This window comes from Anolis carolinensis, chromosome 3 (assembly GCF_035594765.1).
Source record: "Anolis carolinensis isolate JA03-04 chromosome 3, rAnoCar3.1.pri, whole genome shotgun sequence".
In the NCBI taxonomy this organism is placed as follows: Eukaryota; Metazoa; Chordata; class Lepidosauria; order Squamata; family Dactyloidae; genus Anolis; species Anolis carolinensis.
This window is the reverse complement of record NC_085843.1, coordinates 235,132,565-235,150,968: the sequence shown is the minus strand read 5'-3', so window position 1 is coordinate 235,150,968 and position 18,404 is coordinate 235,132,565. Positions and strand designations below refer to the sequence as shown.

The following is an 18,404-nucleotide window of genomic DNA, read 5'->3' as shown; positions in this document are numbered from 1 at the left end:
TTCAGAAAATTTCATTGGATAAGCCACATCAGTTCTAGTTTTTGATACAGAACATATGCTATCCAGTAGTCGCCATCTGCTCGCCCACAGAAAACCATATTTAATAATCTAGAGCTGATTTTCCTTGCATGTCTTGTGGACCTTATTTTAGGTCTCGGATACACCCTGAGAGAAGATAAGTGTATTATTTAATGCACAAGTGAGTGCTGTGTGTCTATGAATTGATATGTTTGGTGACTATGTTTTTGTGGTGACCACCTCCACCAAGATCCATGTCATATAGGCCTATCCCCCCATTTAAATAAAAAAGAATAGCCTCCCCCTTTGAAAGTATTGACACTTCTGGATGGCAGCTGACCAGGAAGAACCTCCGGCTTACTGCTGTGCCTTACAACATGGTGAAACTTTTAAAGCATTGGGATGAGCTTTTGACATCTGCTAGTGTCCAACTATCAATCTGCAATGAAAGCTGCAACTACAGAAGTCAATAAAAATCAAAAACAAAACTGACAGTCCTATTGGGGTCAACTTAGGTTTCATTTGGATTGTACCTGGTGCTGTTTGCAGATTTCTTGTTGGACTTTGGCAGCTGCAAACCTGGTTCAATGCGTCAGGGAAATGCTGAACATCCGCTCCATCTTGCTTTTCCTTCCTGACAGGAATTCCTCCTTCTCTTGGCTCTTCATCCACAGTTCTCCTCACAAAGCCTGCCTGATTCTAGAGTTATGGAAATGGGCTGCAATCACTGCAGTTCCAGAGACCCTTTCATTCTTTCCTCTTCTTACAGCACACACATGTGGGAAACTTGCAACTCTCCTTGTGTTCTGGGCTTCACCTCCCAGGAGCCCCAACCAATATGGCTCATAGCACACGACTCTGGGAGTCGTAGTCCAAAACAACTGGGGGACAGAAGGGTCCCCAGTTGCATTGGAGCACAATCCTGAATCAATTTGCATAATGTGGGGGAGGGCAATTAGACCGGATATTATCTCTGGTGATTAGGGGTGCTGTTTGTGGATAATGGCAGTTGTAATCCAGCATCTGGAGGACCATTGGTTCTGCACTCTTGCTTCAGAGACTGAAGGTCACCATTACCTAATCACAGAAAAAAGAGATCATGCTGGCTAGGTAATTTTGAGAATTGCAACTTTTTCCCAGTTCTGGTGTTGCTTGTTGTTCCTGCATTCCTGTTGCTATCTCAATGTCCTTTGCAATCTGTGAAATGTTGCAGTTGTTTCCAGGCATTGACTTTGTATTCTTTTCTTACAGATCCCAAGGATGGAGGTCGGCTCGGTGGTCCGTGCTATCTTTGATTTCTGTCCCAGCGTGTCTGAGGAGCTGCCACTCTTTGTGGGGGACGTCACAGAAGTGTTGGCTGTAATAGATGAGTTCTGGCTCCTTGGAAAGAAGGAGGGGGTTACAGGTGGGAGAGACCTTTGTTTAACTCGTAGGTCTGGTAGAATGAGAAATGTGCTAGAAAGCATACAATATACATAAATCAGGAAAGGAAATATAGCATAGTAAACCATAATATATTTTGTTGTTGTTATTTGCATTCAAGTCTTTTCCGACTTAAGGCAATTCTAAGGTGACTCTTGGCTAAAAAATTTTCAGAGCATCCTACTACACCACACCGGCTGTATATCTTAACCCCAAATACATGATATTTGGGAGTTGAGAAACCTATGGCTTTCAGCTAAGTTTCTGAAGCATATATCTCATATTTCTTTGGTGGCTAAAGCAATCTCTCCAGAATCTCCTCCATCACCAGTGCGGCTTGTTGGGACGAGGGAGAGGGCCTATTCTGTGGTGGCCCCCTGGCTCTGGAATTCTCTCCCCAGGGAAATTAGACAAGCACCTACCCTGTCAACCTTTAGAAAAGAGTTAAAAACTTGGCTTTTCCAGTGTGCCTTCAAATAATTAATCCCCATGACAGACCCCATATAAATGAGAATTGCATATTTTGCACTTTATTCTGCTTCTCTGTTGGAAATTACTTGACTTCCTATCCCACTCCAAATCTCCTACGGAACATGTCAGCACCTTGTTTTCTTATCCGACCAAACAGTGTTTACAATTCATATATCTGCATTTTGTTCTAGACTGCCCTCCCATTTTATCTATTTTGCCATTAAGTGGTGGTTTTGCTTTTATTATTATTTTGTATTTTGTGGTTTTAAATTTGTTTATTTTACCTGTTTGATGATGTTGGTTATATATACATTTTATTTTGTTTACTGTTTGTTCTTTGGGCTTGGCCACATGTCAACCGCCCCGAGTCCCTGCGGGGAGATGGAGGTGGGATAGAAAAATAAATAATAATAATAATAATAATAATAATAATAATAATAATAATAATAATAATTAGAAGATGATGATGCTGGAAAATAGTCTAGGAAAGGGGAGTAGGAGATGACAATTTTGCAGCTGAAATTAAAAGGTTATCTGGCAGTGTATTAAATTAACAATGGTTTGGGAAAACGTGTCAAATTACCAATTTAGTAATCTACATAAAAATAATTCAAAGACATAGCCATGTTATTTGGAATATCAGTATGCAAATAAATCTTATAGGTGTTCACCTTATATTAATGCTTCTCACATGGAGTGAAGTGCCTTTGGTGTGATGATCATGATCTCTTAAGATGGCTTGATTTCTCCTTCCTGCACAAGGAGGGTACTGTGTTATGAGGTACAGAACACCTGGCATATGGAGAATTGAAACTGCTATTAGAGTATAGGAAGCTTCCTTTTTTTGTCTTCATATCCTTTTATTTGTTTCCTTTGAGCAGCTGATTAGGCTAATAAAAGATGTGTGCCTTACAATACACATATGTAACATGATCTACCAAGGAAAGATATCTTTATTAGTCAATCAAAAAGCAGAAAATACATCATGCAAGATTTCAAAACTCACTGGCCAATAAGGATATTGTTATTTTGTGAAGTTTGAATTTATTTTATGTTGCTGCATAGCCAACACAACTCTTCTGGAAATATTTCCTTCTCAATGTAGCATGATGTAGGTTCTGCATGATAACAAGCCCATGGATTCAGTAGGTGTCAAAGCAATAGCTAGTACTCAAAGTAGCAGGCTAGCCAGCATCCTACTTATAGGACTAGGTCTTTATCATGAGCCTCTCGAGCTTAGAAGGTTATTTTTTTTAATAACCAGAATCCTCCAGCCATTATGGAAGTTTGGAAGTTATAATCCAGGAAATAACTTTTCTAAACACCCTTTGGATTTTTTCTGTTCTAAAAATCTCTCTTACACCAGTGCAGCAGGAGTTGGGAACCATTAAACCCTTCAGATGAATCGCTAGTCACATCACCCCATACTATTGCCTAGACCAGTAGTTCTCAACCCGTGGGGTCCCAGGTGTTTTGGCCTACAGTTCCCAGAAATCCCAACCAATTTACCAGCTGTTAGGATTTCTCAGAGTTGAAGGCCAAAACATCTGGGGACCCATAGGTTGAGAACCACTGGCCTAGACTGTCTAGAGCTGATGGGAGTTATATAGCAATGCACATTTAGCTTAGCTTTATTGGTCTTTTATGAACTGACTCTGATTAATGACCATGACCTCTCCTAGTATCACACCCTCAACCTAGAGAAAAGAGGAAGAAGCAATCTCAGCTCCCACTTTCTCTCTTTCTCTTGTAACTGATCTGTTTATATTCCTCAGAGCCTGCCTGCCTTATGGGGTGATCAAAGTGGTTGCTCTCTCATCAAGAGTGCTCAGGGGCAGGAAGGATGTGACTTCCATTCACATCTAAAGATTTCACTTCTCTCTTTGACAATCTTAAAAATCTCAGACAAACTGTGCTCTGGTCTATGCAAATCCTGTGAGTAGAAGAGATATGAGAGAAAACATAAGAATTAGCCAGGAGAGGGAGCCATTCTCAAGCTGCACTTTCATTGCCCTTTCTCATTGATCCTGTCTTGCACCACAGATCAAAATTAAAACCTGACTATAGTCATATTCAAAAAAGTAAACTCATCTGAGTTACAGCTAAATAGAAGTTGGCATTCTCTGTTTAAGGCACTGGAGTACAAACATTCTTGAGATTGTTGCTCCCAAAGCTGAACTTTATATTAGACTAGCTCGGATACCCGGCAGTGCCCAGATTATTTGAAAAGGGCCATGTTTGTTTTTGCATGTTAGGTAATACCAATTTGGTCATATGTTATGCTATTTCTTAGAAAAAACCCTCAGTCTTTCCTGTTGTTTTTTATTAATGCTCCCATTAGAAAATGCATAATGATGTGAGTAAACAACAATTCCCAAAAATCTGGGAATCCAGTGGGCCATGTTGGATTTGTGTGCCAAGTTTGGTCCAGATCCGTCATCAGATGTGTTCAGTGTTCTCTGAATACAAGTGAACTTTAGCTCCCAGATTTCAAGGTCAATCACCCCTAAAACCCACGAGTATGCAAAGTTGACCGTGTTGGGTCTGTATGCCATGTTAGTTCCAGGTCCACCATTGGTGGGGTTCAGAATGATCTTAGATTGCAGGTGAACTATACATCCCAGTCCCTACAACTCCTATAAATCATGGTGAATTCTCCCCAAACCTCTCTCTTTCTCTCTCTAGTATGTTCAGTTGCCGTGTGCCATAGAAAAAAATAGGAAAGGGTTAAGGGAGAGGCAGTGGGCGGGATCATGAAAATTCCACACCAATGGAGAGAGAAAGGAACCCTAGGATGTGGCTCTCAATAACCTGCAATGTCAGTGGAAAGAAGGCCTCGGTGGCTTCTCAGCACTGTGGGTGAAAGCTGTTTGTGAAGGCCAGAGACTGTCTGTGCAAGCGGACACCTGTGTCACATACACTCATACACATTTTCACTTTTATTATGTGTATAGATTTTTAAAATCTACCCTGACAAGCTGGTTTAGGAAACTGTAGTCCAAAAAATGAATGTTTTTCAAGTATACCAGTGAAGATGATTTGGCTGGTTTGAGGACCTTCCTTCCCTTCCTAGTGCTGGTGTGTGCTCTTTGTATTGAGTGACTTCTGAACCATCTGGATCTGCCACATGCAAAGAAAAGACAGCTGCATGAGTGATTAATGATTCCAGACGATTCGACCCACCTACACACCTACACACAATTCCCCACAGAATACTGCAGAGAGATTTAACTTTGACCCCATACAAGAGATGTTGCATATGATGACTGTTTCCTTGTTGCTATCTGTTGCTATCTGATGAAAAAGTGCAGGTATAATCAGGTTGGGAATTTCTGCTTATCCCCATCTGAGCAAAGTTTGTTTGAACTTGTTGGGGTGGGAGATTTTAATATAGCAAGGAAACATATATCTATACTAACTGTTCAGTTGATGTCTGCCCAATGGGATGGAAGGGGAAAGTGAATAGTATTCCTTAGGCTACTGTCATTGGCCATTTTGTCCCCTCCAAGCCTGTTTTAGTTGGCTGCAAATTCAGAACCAGAAGGAACCATATGGAATCTCGCAGTGGCACAAATATAACCCCCAGTGGCGCAATGGGTTAAACCCTTGTGCTGCCAGGACTGCTGACTTGAAGGCTGGGTTGCTGACCTGAAGGTTGCCAGTTCGAATCTGGGGAGAGTGCGGATGAGCTCCCTCTGTCAGCTCCAGCTCCCCATGTTGAGACATAAGAGAAGCCTTCTATAAGGATGGTAAAAATATCAAACATCTGGGTGTCCCCTGGGCAATGTCTTAGCAGACGGTCAATTCTCTCACACCAGAAGCAACTTGCAGTTTCTCAAGTCGCTCCTAACATAGAAAAAAAACCCAAAACAGATACAGCTTTTGAGGCCACTTGTGGACCACGGCCTACACTCTGCCAGTTCCTGTTCTATGTTTTCTCTTGAGATTTCCCTTCCTTTGTTCCCCTCTCTCATTCCAGGACAATTCCCCAGCAGTTTTGTGGAACTTCTATATGTCCCTGCTTTGAATCAAGGGGAGAAGCTCTTCGTTTGTACCAGCAACTTTACTTCCCAGGCGCCTGGCAGCCTGACCTTGCAAAGAGGTACTTGTGATGATTGCTTTGCTTTCATATTTTGAGCAAAAGGGCAAAAGGGACCTGCTGTTACCCACTTCTATTGCTGACTTCACAATCTTTCAAATAAGACCTGCGTATATCAGTTCTTCTCTGGGTTTCCAGAACAGTAGTCCAGGGGTTTTTGGTTCCTTGTGTTGCTATGGCTAAGCCTGGATCTCAAGACCACTAAAAGCAGGAAAGTGCCTTTGGAAAGTTGCTAAAGGTAAAGGTTTCCCCTGACGTTGCTACAGCCTATTTTTTTTTCTAGTACTGAGATTACAGTTGGTTGGTAAATACTAGCTGAAGTACTGTGGGCCTTTGTATCTCTGAGGGCTGGGAAAGACTCTGAGAGCTCTAAACCAAAGAAAGAGATGTCGGAAGTGGAGGAGGATGAGAAACCACTGACCTATGGCTTGTAGAGATGCCAAATACAGCCCACAAGGCTGCCCTTGCCTATCCTCTCTAAACTATATGCTGTTGTAAATCATAGGGATTGAGTGCAAGGTATCATTATTGCAATCTGCTTCTCCTTCCTCTTTCTTTTCAATTATTAGTTGAGAGCTCTTTGCTCTTTTCCACTCTTTCTCACACAAGGAAGGGAGACAAAGAGTGAGAATGGGCTCCTGCCTGTTCCTCTAGGATCCTAATGGCATATGTGTGGCCATAGTCACACCTACTGGAGTCATCTGTCCTGTGGAAGGTGGAGGTTGCTTTCTCCCCAAAACATCATTCCCTACTCTTGCTTTAGGCAAAACTAAAGCTGGGTAAAGCCCTTTTTTATTACAACCCCTTTATAGTGGCCAGTTCAGCTGCAGGATTCTGGGCATTATAGTTCAAAAACCAAACTGTCCCAAACTCTGGGCGAGATCTGTCCAGTTCTCTGACCTTGTGTCCTTTGTTGCTGCAGGTGACCTGGTGGTTTTGGATGGTTCCACAGCCTCCCCATGGCTCCAGGGCCGAAGCTGCTGGGGAACCAGAGGTTTCTTCCCGGCATCCTGTGTGCAAGAAATCTGCCTCTCCAACTTTAGCCCTCAATACTCTCATGGAACCATGCTGGAGATGCCGTCCTATGCCTTGGGCCAGGCCCGAGCAGTGATGAGCCTTTCTGCGCAGTTGGAGGAAGAGCTGGACTTTCGGGAAGGGGACATTATCACCATTACTGGGATCCCTGAGCCTGGGTGGTTTGAAGGGGAGCTTGGGGGTCGACGAGGCATCTTCCCTGAGGGATTTGTGGAACTTTTGGGTCCCCTGAAAACAAAGATTAACGTAGAGGAGCTAGGATCCTCCGAAATCCACAATGTGAATGGAGTGAAAGATGTATACTCCCAGGAAGAACAAAATGTATGGGATGGTAGGGAGGAGTTCCCAGGGCCTTATGGAATTGCCTTATATCAGTTTCGTGCCCTGGAGTCATCAGAGCTTGACTTTGAGGTGGGGGACAGAATTCGGATTGTGGGAGTCCTAGATGATGGCTGGCTGGAAGGGGAGCTCCGAGGAAGACGTGGCATCTTTCCCCATAGATTTGTGAGGTTGGAGGAGAGTCGTCCTCCATCCAGGAAGAAATGGGAGACTGAATGCCCATCGAAGGGGGGAGACGTAGAGGTATCCAGCTCCCACAAGGCAATTTCTCCTGCTGTATGGGAAGAACCTGAGTGGAGCCCAATCTGTACTGAGGAGAAGCTTAGTCATCTTCCAGAGATGTTGGAAGATGCTTCGGCAGACTCTGAACTCAAGGAGGATGACGTGCTACTGGGACCTCTTTCTTCAGACATGTCAGGGGACCCCGCTGTGGACTCAACCAAAGCTGTAAATGGAGTTTCTAATATACCTCAGCCCCCACTCCAACCAAAGAACCAGCCCTGTGGCCAGGTTAGTGGACGAGAGTCCAGTCAGAGCCTGAGGACCTCATGGGACTTCAGTGAGGCCTGCAGCCCCCAAGAGCAGGATGAAGAAACTCAAAGTTTTGTACCTGAAAACATCCTTTGTGAAGACATGGTCCCTTGTGAGGATGTTCAGTGGCAAAAACCCAAATCTCGTTCTTCCAGCTTCAGTGGGTCTCATGAGGACCTTGATACTTGGCCCGTCTGTCATGGGACTCAGGTTGAGCACCTTCAAGGAGGACTGCATGGAGAATGCTGTGGGGACCTTGATTCCAAACTGACAGAGCAGCTAGCACAATTTGAACAAAGTCTAACCAATACTGCAGGCCATGTCAGCTACAGCACCCCGCAACAGGACGAAGTCTCTCGCCATTTTTCCATCCTGGATTTTAGCTCCGAGAAGGACATTGTACGTGGCTCAGTGGAGCACACTCCCCAAAGGAGGAAAGTGTTACGGCCACCTCCTCCTCGGCCTAGCACTCCACTCTCGGCCTCAGTTCATTCACCAGCAGGGCAGACCCCGCAAAGAACACCTTCCCCTCAGATTCCTCCAACTTCTGTGCGACCCTCTCGGCCAGCTCCGCTTCCACCTTCAGGCAGCCAGAGGAAGACGCCAGTTTCAGTAAAACTACGTTCAGAGGGCAAAGAGAGACCAAGCAGCACTGACAAGTCTGGGGATGCATCGCAGTATCTTTTCGTGGCTAAACACATTCAGGAACTGGAGCGAGAACTGGATGTTTACAGAAAGACCCGAACAGAGCTCAGTGCAATGCTGGAGCAACCGCAGAATGAGCTTGTGCGGGTAGAGACACTGGAAAACCTGGACTTCTGTGACCGCAAGATCTCTATCCTGACTCTGGAGTTGCAGGAACTGAAGGGTAAGTAGAGTAACTTTGCCAAGCATGGATAGTGGGATAAAAGACGCTTTACCCAGACACTCTACAAGTAGGATGGTGAGAGTGGAGATGGCACAGTGCTTGGAATTACAGCTACCCAAATCCCCCCAACAGACTGGCCATGCTGGCTGGGAAATTCTGGAAGTAGATTATGGAAAATCAGTTTCCCAGAATCTGAATGCTGACTTTACATCTAGCTTCATTTCAGGGTAACCAACAAATAACATGGAGGATGTGAGGCCTCCTGGCCTCATATCCTCTACATATTTTGGACTTTAGTTCCAAGCATTTCTTCAAATTAGACATGTTGGCTAAGGAATGGTGTGAACTGTAATGCACACATTCTGGAGGCCTTCTGGTTGAAGGAGGCTACCTTAGAAGTACAGGTTGAGTATGCCTTAACCAAAATACTTGGGACCAGAAATATTTTGGATTTTTTATTTTATTTTGAGATACCTGCATTTGCATATGCATACATAGTGAGATATCCTGGAGTTGAGTCCCAAGACTAAATATGACAATCATACAGGTTTAATATACCATATATCCTGTAGGCATATCATGAAGGCAATTTCATACAGAATATTTTAAATTATTTTGTTTATGGAAAAAAAGGTTGTGTGCATTTAACCATTTAAGCAAAGGTTTATTGTCTCAGCTACCCATGTAGATAGTTTTGGAATTTCCAAATTCCGGATAAACAATGCTCAACCTACACATGATTTATTTTATTTATTTATCATGTCAGAAGTGAACCGAGGGTACAGTTGTGATGTATTTAAAAACACAAAGTTAAAACTTGGCATTATACTAAATGTCCTTTAACCAGTAGCTGGCTACTTGGAGTGTCTTTGGTGTTGCTGTAAGAAGGTTCTCCATTGCGCATGTGACAAGGCTCAGACTGCATTGCAATAGGTGGTCTGTAATAAGTGCATGCAACCTACACATGTCAATTAATTGCTTTTATCAGTGCAGAATGACATCTTGCTCAATTGATGTTTTTGGAGATGGGGGAGATATGTAAAAGGTATTTCTATGCCAGGGGCCATGATATCTTCTTGAATAAACTCCTGTATCCTAGAGAATCTGTCTCAGCCACCCTATCAGGAGATAGGATGGAATAGAAATAAAGTCTCATTCATTCATTTATTCATTCATTCATATTTTAGGTTGATTAGATAACTTTGTTGAGAGATACAAGCTCATTTCTGCTCAACCAATTTTCATTCATTAAACAGTTATCCAAGCCTCAAAAGTGTAAACTTCATAGTGACAAGTTGTGAGCAAGAGATTTTCCTACTATAAACTTTTGACTTCTGGACATGTTGTTTATCTCACCAATTATTTCAGTAAAGCAGGGGTAGAGAGTAAGTGGCCCTCTAGATGATGGATTGCAACCTTCAGATATTCAGTTTGCTCTGCTGGTGGTAGGGGATTATGTTATGGAAGGTAAAAGTCACTGGCATACTTGAGTGGCACACATTCCCCAGTCTTGGCTAGATCCACCAGTGCACTACTGTGCTATCATCACAGGTCCACATTGTGTCCCAAATATAAAAGATGAGTTTGGTTTTCTTATTTACACCTATTACTCCAGTCCTTTCAAGTTTGTCATCTTTTCCAGTTACTGTGGTGATAATCAAAAGAAGTGGCATCTGGCTAACAGACTCACAAAGTCCAGGTGACAGTTCTGAGACTTGTCTTGAGTGCTGTTCTGCTGCTGCTCAGTCACCCAGTCGATTCAGACTCTTCATGACCTCATGGACTAGTCCACACCAGTGCTCCCTGTCGGCCGTCGCCGTGCCCAGTTCCTTCAAGTTCATGCCAGTCACTTCAAGGATACCGTCCCTCCACCTTGCCCTTGGTCGGCCTCTCTTCCTTTGTCCTTCCACTTTCCCCAGCATCGTGATCTTTTCCAAACTTTCCTGTCTTCTCATGATGTGGCCAAAATACTTCATCTTTGCCTCTAGTATCCTTCCCTCCAGTGAGCAGTCGGGCATTATTTCCTGAGGATGGACTGGTTGGTTCTTCTTGTGTTCCAAGGCACTCTCAGGATTTTCCTCCAGCACCAAAGTTCAAAAGCATCTATCTTCCTTCGCTCAGCCTTCCTTATGGTCCAGCTCTCGCATCCATAGGTTACTATTGCTTTGACTATGCGGACCTTTGTTGCCAGTGTGATGTCTGCTCTTCACTATTTTATCAAGGTTGGCCATTGCTCTCCTCCCAAGAAGTAAACGTCTTCTGATTTCCTGGCTGCAGTCTGCGTCTGCAGTGATCTTTGCACCTAGAAATATAAATTCTGTTACTGCTTTCACGTTTCCTCCTTCTATTTGCCAGTTATCAATAGGTGTAGTTGCCATGATCTTGGTTTTCTTGATGTTTAACTGCAACCCAGCTTTTGCACTTTCTTCTTTCACCCTGGTGATAAGGCTCCTCAGCTCTTCCTTACTTTCGGCCATCAGAGTGGTACCATCTGCATACCTAAGGTTGTTAATGTTTCTTCTAGCAATTTTAACTCCGGCCTTGGAATTGTCAAGCCCCGCAAGTCACATGATGTGTTCTGCGTACAAGTTGAATAGGTAGGGTGAAAGTATGAAGCCCTACCGTACTCCTTTCCCAATCTTGAACCAGTCTGTTGTTCTGTGGTCTGTTCTTACTGTGTCTTGAGTAGAGCACACGAAATTAGGATCAAAGAAACTAAATGAGTGGTGAAGCTGAATATGTACACACACAGTACTGCTTAACTGTTTTTGTTTTTTATTTTGTATTTGCTTTTTAGAAAATTGATTAGAATGTGTGGCTATTAGCTGCATTGAGTCCCCTCAGAGAGAAAGGAGGGGTATAAATAAAGTAAACAAATAAATAAATATAAAGTCAGTTATTGAGGTCGGGGGAGGATGAGTGCATGTTACCAGTATAATGAATCCTGGTGGAGAAGTGGGATGAAAATGGTGAATCTGAATTTGAGGTAGGAAAGGTACCTGGGGAGTGGTTACTTCTTGTACTTAAAAGATAAATTGTGATGTGTAGAAATGTGCTATGATTCTTATTCAACTTCTTGCCACAGTAGTCCTATGTAGGAGGACTCTGATTAGGTCATTGGTAAGAAGAACTAGGATAAAAGCTTTCCCCAATTCACTGTGTGAATAAATTAATGGGCACATGTGGGTACTTTTGCAAATCTGTTTTCTGCATGATATTTCACCTATATCCCATAGACGTTGTAATCTTTTGTTCTGTGTTTTTCATCTTGAGGGGTTTGGAGAAGAACGTATGGACAAATGTGTAGAGTCAACAACAATAGTTGTAGGGAGATGTGGGCAGCGCCCAAAGCAAGTGGGTGGTAACTCTGTTCTGTGATCATTGAAATGTTTGCCTAGGCCTCTCACCTTGACTAATTAACAAAAACTGTTGGCATATTGTTTTAAATGGGGATAGACATCCTAACCTAACAGGCTGCAGTAGGATGGTTAGAGTATCAAAGCAGTACTAGAGAGAACTGAGTTCGAATTCCTACTTAACAGCGAAGATCACTGAGCGATCTTGGACCAAGAATGCTCCCGTAGCTAAAGTTGCCACACAGAATACAGTAAATGAAAGAAGGAATCATGTGTACTTCCTTGAACTCCTGTGAGGAAAAACAGGATATAAACATTTTAAAAAAATTCTTACACAAGTTCTTGCTTTTGCATTAGACATCATAGTTTTCCTGCCTGGCATATAATGTGTCCGGTCCAGATTTTTAGAAATTTGGCATACATGAGTATGTGAAATGATGACTTGCTGAAAGGTAACCAGCGTCCGTACTTGAGCTCAAGTCCGTACTTGAGCTGAAACCCAAAAAATTATTAGTCTGAACAGATTCTCTTGGAGCTTATAGGAAGATTTCTTAGTAGCACTTAGGAGGCACAAGTGTGTATACATGGAGACAGTGCTTTTGAAAATGTGTCCTGAGGAACAACCGAATGTTCCCCAATGCATTAGCATGTCTAGAACATTTTAATGTTTGCACTTAAAAAGTTCTTAGGAACAAGTGCATAGGTTCAGTCGTTACATGTACAATTAACCATTTTCTTTTCATCCCCTTACTCTGGTTTGCGCTCTACAAGTGCTTCTATATTCCTGGTATATTGGAAGAATAACAAGCAAAAACCGTTTCCTCATCCTGGTTAAGGAAAGAAATACTCTTGAGTTCAAAATCATGAGAACATCATATGCCTACAGGAAGAAAAATCTATTTTCTTCTGCATTAATCCTAAAGTATTGCTTTTTGAATGAGCTGTAGGGGTCTCATGTTAGCTCAGAGGTTCAGCTGGAGTCAGAGGATTTAAGCCACTACCCTCAAAGCTACTTGCTGCTCTGTCCAGGGATTTTGGAATTCCTAATCTAAAAAGCAATATTTCCCAATGGACCAAGTGCACTGTTTTCTAGTGTCCTGTTTGTCCCTGTTTTCCCTTGCCCCGGGGAAATGCTTATGGGGTGTGGTTTCTTAACCACATGTTTGCAGTTTCCTTGTCACTGGTGGCCGTGACTGCCTTCAGCATTACAAAGCAGAGAAGCCGGTTTGGGCAGAGAGCTGATTCAATATGCAGCTCCAGTCTGTGGGACTCTGGTTACTCATTACCTGAAAGAAGGTGGGAGAGGCTTCCTGAACTCCTTGCCGATTGGGTATTAAGGTTCCTGCTCGTTTTCTTTCTGTTGTCAGTTAGTCAGCAGTATCCCGGGGCTGGGGGAAGGTTGCGGAGGAATTGAGCTCCGTTGGGGTAGCCGATGGGGCAAGTCAGGTTTGGGGCACACCGAGAGGAATATGTGCACTTACCCCGAGGAAAGAAACAGGACAGAATACAGGACAGAATCTCCTGGTCGGCGGCCTCACCTTCGGATCCCCAGCTGGGAGTATGAGGACTACAACTCTGTCAGCAGAGGCAAAGGTGCCCGGGGACAGAATGGCGCTGACTGTGATTGGGACAAGAAACGTAGGACCAGGGAGATGTATGGCACCACCAGGCCAGTGGGCAGAACCCGTGCGCACTTGAAGAATGGGGACATGTACTATAGAGACCATGAAATAGCCCAAGCCTACCAGGATTATGGAAGGACAGGGAGGCAGTTTGTGCACCAGAAAAGAACAAACAGGAACAGTCCGTACATAGAGTGTGAGACAGTTGGCAGTGCTCACCTGGAGGCAAGTGGGTACTGCACAGACTGCGAGAAAACAGCCTACAGAAAGCCTCACAATCGATCTAAGGATGGCTCATATCTGGATACTGACTTTAGGATCTCTAAGAATGGGGGCAGTTGGGAAATGAACTGCTGGAGAGAAAGTGAGGACTACAATTGCCACCAGAGTGAGGATGAGTACGACAATTTGGATATGGACTATAAGAAGAGGTATGATAAGTATGTGGACCAGAGGAGTACAGACAAGACATTTGGTGAGAAGGAGGAAAAGCAGTATATACTCCGTCGAGATCCCTACTGTAACCAAAATTCAAAGGGGACTTCTGAGCGCTACCCTATGGATAACAGAAATCTCTTTTTTGCCCCAGAAGATCCAGTCTCCTCATCCTTGGGATGCAAGAGCCACAATGAAGGATTAGAGCCTAGGTGTGAATCACCTAAACGGCACTTTGTGGAAGACAGTGAATCTGGAAGGATGGAAGCGGTGGCTGACCAATCCATAAGACCAGGCCTGCAGGTCTGGAATAGTGGGTGCCCAAGAACCCGTACAGGTCGCTCAGACTGGAAACTGGACTGGGAAGAAGAAGCTGGGTGGGCAGGTGGCACAGAAGTTTGGCAGCGGAACAGCTGTTACCGCCGAACGGCTCCTAGTGCCTTGAGGCACCATGTGAAAGCAAAACAAGGTAGGTGAGCAGGAAAGGAAGGAACTGTGGAGAGAAAACTGCTCATGTTGAGATGCCCACACCCTTCTCATCCACCAAGTCCCAACACAAACAGCTTTGCTTACCCCACAGCAATGGAAAACAAAACGTGTAATATATAATTTACCAGTGACTGTCAAGGTTAATGGAGTGTTATTTTCTCTGTGAACACTAATTGGTAATAATTGGAATGTTCTCCATGACCAAGCTTCCTCTGAGCTTGTGCCTGATTTCCCTTGGCTAAGCATGTCTACATTTAGCTCCTTATTATAGGAATGTGTGGGCCATTTGGATAGTTTTGGTAATGTTTTGTTGCCCTGCAAAGGCTTCAGGCGTTAAGAAAGCTGATCTGCTAGGTCCTCTGTCCATTTGTGGTCCTGAACTGGCTTGCTGGTGGATCAGATTCTGAATGGGAGCCTGGATATTGAGCAGCTCTTTGAAACCAACCTTTGTACTTTATCTAGCAGCCAGGTGTTTTCCAGTGCAATGTGGTGCAGGACTTCATTGAAAGTTTATGAGGTGACATTTCTACCATCTCTGTGAAGTTTCAGGGAGAGGTTAGCTTTCTTTGGTTTCTCACTCCTACTGTGTGGCAATTACTTGTCTTAAAGAGGCAGCTGAAGGTCTTACCTTATGTCATCTTTGGAGGTCATTTTCCACATGTGGTTTTATAGGAGGCCTGACTTGATTTTGTTAACCTGGATTACTCTGTGATGGCATAAAAATGCTGACTTGCCTTGGGACGTAATTTTCACTGGGATTTGTTTTGATCTACAACAGTGATCTACACCTGTGTGTCCCCAGATGTTTTTCCTTTCAACTCCCAGAAATCTTAACAGCTGTTAAACTGGCTGGGATTTCCAGGATTTCTGGGGACCCATAGGTTGAAAACCACTGCTCTACAAGATAGACTCACCTTTTCTGCTTTGTTGAAAGTCATCTCAAGTTAAACAAAGTTGATTCTTTGTGCAACCTCTTTCAGGTTCTACAGCATTTTTGCTGGAATGCTGTGTGCATGTGAAATGTTACAAACAGATGTTGCTATTACTCATCTAGCTCTGTCAATTGCAAAAAAAAATGTAGAAGAATGTAAGGAAAAGATCATTCTTTCTTGTACAGCTGTGCCTCTCCTTAGTGAGCTTACTTTGATCAGCGGTGCTTGTACTGAAGTCTGAAGGCAAAGTGCTCCCGCATTAGAAAACTGGTAGAGCAGGTTTGGAGTCTGTTGCTTCTGAATTTCAACGGCTTCATATTCTTAGAATCCTACTTATAATCAGTTCGATCTTACAATAGAAAAGGAAATACAGCATCAATTCCCATGGATAACTGGTTTCATTTATTGCCTTTTGATGGATATGCTTTAAATTAATTTTAATTTATGTATAGTTTAATTGTACCCTGTCATATCACCTGCTTTTTTTTTTAGTAAGACACCTTGAGTTTCAGAGCTGGAGTCTGCACTAAGAAAATAAATTCTAAGCCAAGATAAGATGCTCAAATTTAGTTTCACACAAGACCTAAATATTGCAACTTGTATAATTTACAATTATGCTTCCTATCCATGAGAGATACATTCCCAGTCAAATCACAGTTACGTGAAACCAAGTGTCATTATATTGTCTCATTTCTGAATCTAGTATATCAAAGAGTTATGTTGGAAGACCCAGGGATTCTTACAGAAATATCCTTTCTAGGAATTTGCTGGGTCTTCCAAAACCTGGAATTCCTATAGTTTTAATTTCTCCTCTAGGCATGGATAAGTGAAACTGCAATTATGGGGTTCCACAGTAACATGGGTCTAAATTGAGCTAATTGAGCTTATTAGATTCACAATTTATAATACTTAACATTATAGCATATAATATATACCTGTTTAGAATATTATTAGTCACAGGAAAGTTATAAAGGGCAGTGATGCTCCTGTTCCTATCTACCTCAAATTTTACTTGTCAATTCTTTTCCCTGCCCAAGTACATGAAACCTCTTCCAGCAGCCTTAGGGGATAGAAATGTCAGTTCTAAATATAAATATAAGCTGTATTAGCTTATTGCATCTAAATCAAATAGTCCAAGGTTTTTGAAGATGAACATCTTCATCTTGACTGTTGCACCCATTCCTGGCTGTCATAGAAAGCCTTTAGAGGTTAAAATGAATGAATATGACATCAAAAGGTGGTGGTTTTTACAAGTGGAGTTTGCAAACTGACTGATAGATACAGAACCCAAGTACAGAATCAAGAGGGCAACCATTTCCACATCATGGATATTGTTGGTGCAGCAATAGATTTTTCTGGATATGTTTTAGAGACTATAGTGCATGCTTGCCATGGGCACCTGTTCTAGTTAGTGCTGAGCAGTAGAGTTGGACCCGAATACCGTTTCATCTGTTTCTTTCATGTTTTTGTACCGTTCCATCCATTTGAATGGCACTGAATGGTACAACCCCCTCCGGAACAGAAGGAGCAGCAAAACAAAAAAAAAGGGGGGGGGGGACTGTAGCTGTTCGGACGGCTGATTTTTGGCGCTTGGCTGTAGGCTGTAGCTGGCAAGGCCTACAGCCAAGCTCTCAATGCTTTCATACCCAGCTCACAGGCCTACAATCAAGTGTTGAGCGCTCGGCTGTAGGTCCTGCCTGTTGGACCTGTGAGCATCGAGCACTTGGCGCTCGACTGTAGGCCCTGCCCACCAAGCACTCGATGCTCATAGGCCCAGCAGGCAGGGCCTACAGCCGGGTGCCGGACGCTGGGCCCGCTCAGATGTAGGTTCTGGCTGGCAGGGCCTACAGATCCTGGCAGGCCCTCGCGCTTTGCCACCCAAGGCCCAAAAATCTTCATTTTTCTGGACCTTGGGTGCCTGTATAGGCGCCTGTTTCTGGAAGTGGCAGACGGAAACGGGGCCATATGAATGGGACAAAGAGAAATGGGTAGCGATTCCATACAAATGCACAAGCCTACTGGGCAATAGCAAGACAAAAGGACTTGAGCTTCTGATGTCCTCTGAGTCTAGAAAAACACCTCAGAAAAGAGGTGCACCTGTGATACATGCTGTGATAACTACTTGAAAATTTTCCAGTAATCAAGTTTCAAAAATAACCATGGAGCTAAATTTCTTCCACTCACCCCCAGTCCAGTCCTCCCTCTTTTCTAACAAGAAGCTGGGGTGGCAGTTTGTATTAGTGAAACTCTGACAAAGTCCCAGTGTGATTCATACTTTATTTGGAAAATGAGTTTCCCGCTTTGTTTCCTTGTGCACAGGATTGTGATTCTGCAAACACAGTGGTTGGGAGAAGCTGTGATTGGCCACAACTTCCGGGTGCATTTATAGGCGTTGGTCTCACCCTCAGAGCTTGTGTGCATTTATTGAGAGACACAGTGGATAAGTAGAACACATAACTGCTATACATAATAAATCAGTTAATCTTTCCTCACAAAGAACCTGAACCGGATAGCCATATTTATAGAAACTGTAAAACTAAGGGTGTGACAATCCCCATTAATCTTTAAGAGGTGTTATCAATATGTTTAAATAAAAATAAGGGCTGTTGTTGCTAATCATTTCAGTACTGATCAGAACAATTAATGAGGTCTGGTTATGTTACAGATGTGCAATCAGACTGCAAGGATATTAGGTTTTGGCAACAAAAATGCTGAGACTTGATTGTTGAAACCAAAAGTTCATACCAATATATGCCATGTGAAGAATGCAACCAGCACAGAAGACTG

General features: G+C 43.2%; 1 protein-coding gene across 2 annotated transcripts in view; it reads left to right on the top strand.

Moving 5' to 3' along the window:
- Positions 1 to 18,404, top strand: part of dnmbp (dynamin binding protein) — a 69,244-nt gene that overhangs the window by 20,904 nt on the left and 29,936 nt on the right. Inside the window, exons 2-4 of one of the 2 annotated variants that reach the window (XM_008106501.3) lie at positions 1,270 to 1,423; positions 5,891 to 6,013; positions 6,933 to 8,783. In XM_008106501.3, the coding sequence (XP_008104708.2) occupies positions 1,279 to 1,423; positions 5,891 to 6,013; positions 6,933 to 8,783 (2,119 nt within the window). In that variant the 5' untranslated portion in view covers positions 1,270 to 1,278. Of the gene's footprint in view, positions 1 to 1,269; positions 1,424 to 5,890; positions 6,014 to 6,932; positions 8,784 to 13,488; positions 14,666 to 18,404 lie in introns of those variants that run through there. The other variant, XM_062976377.1, reaches the window with a different exon arrangement.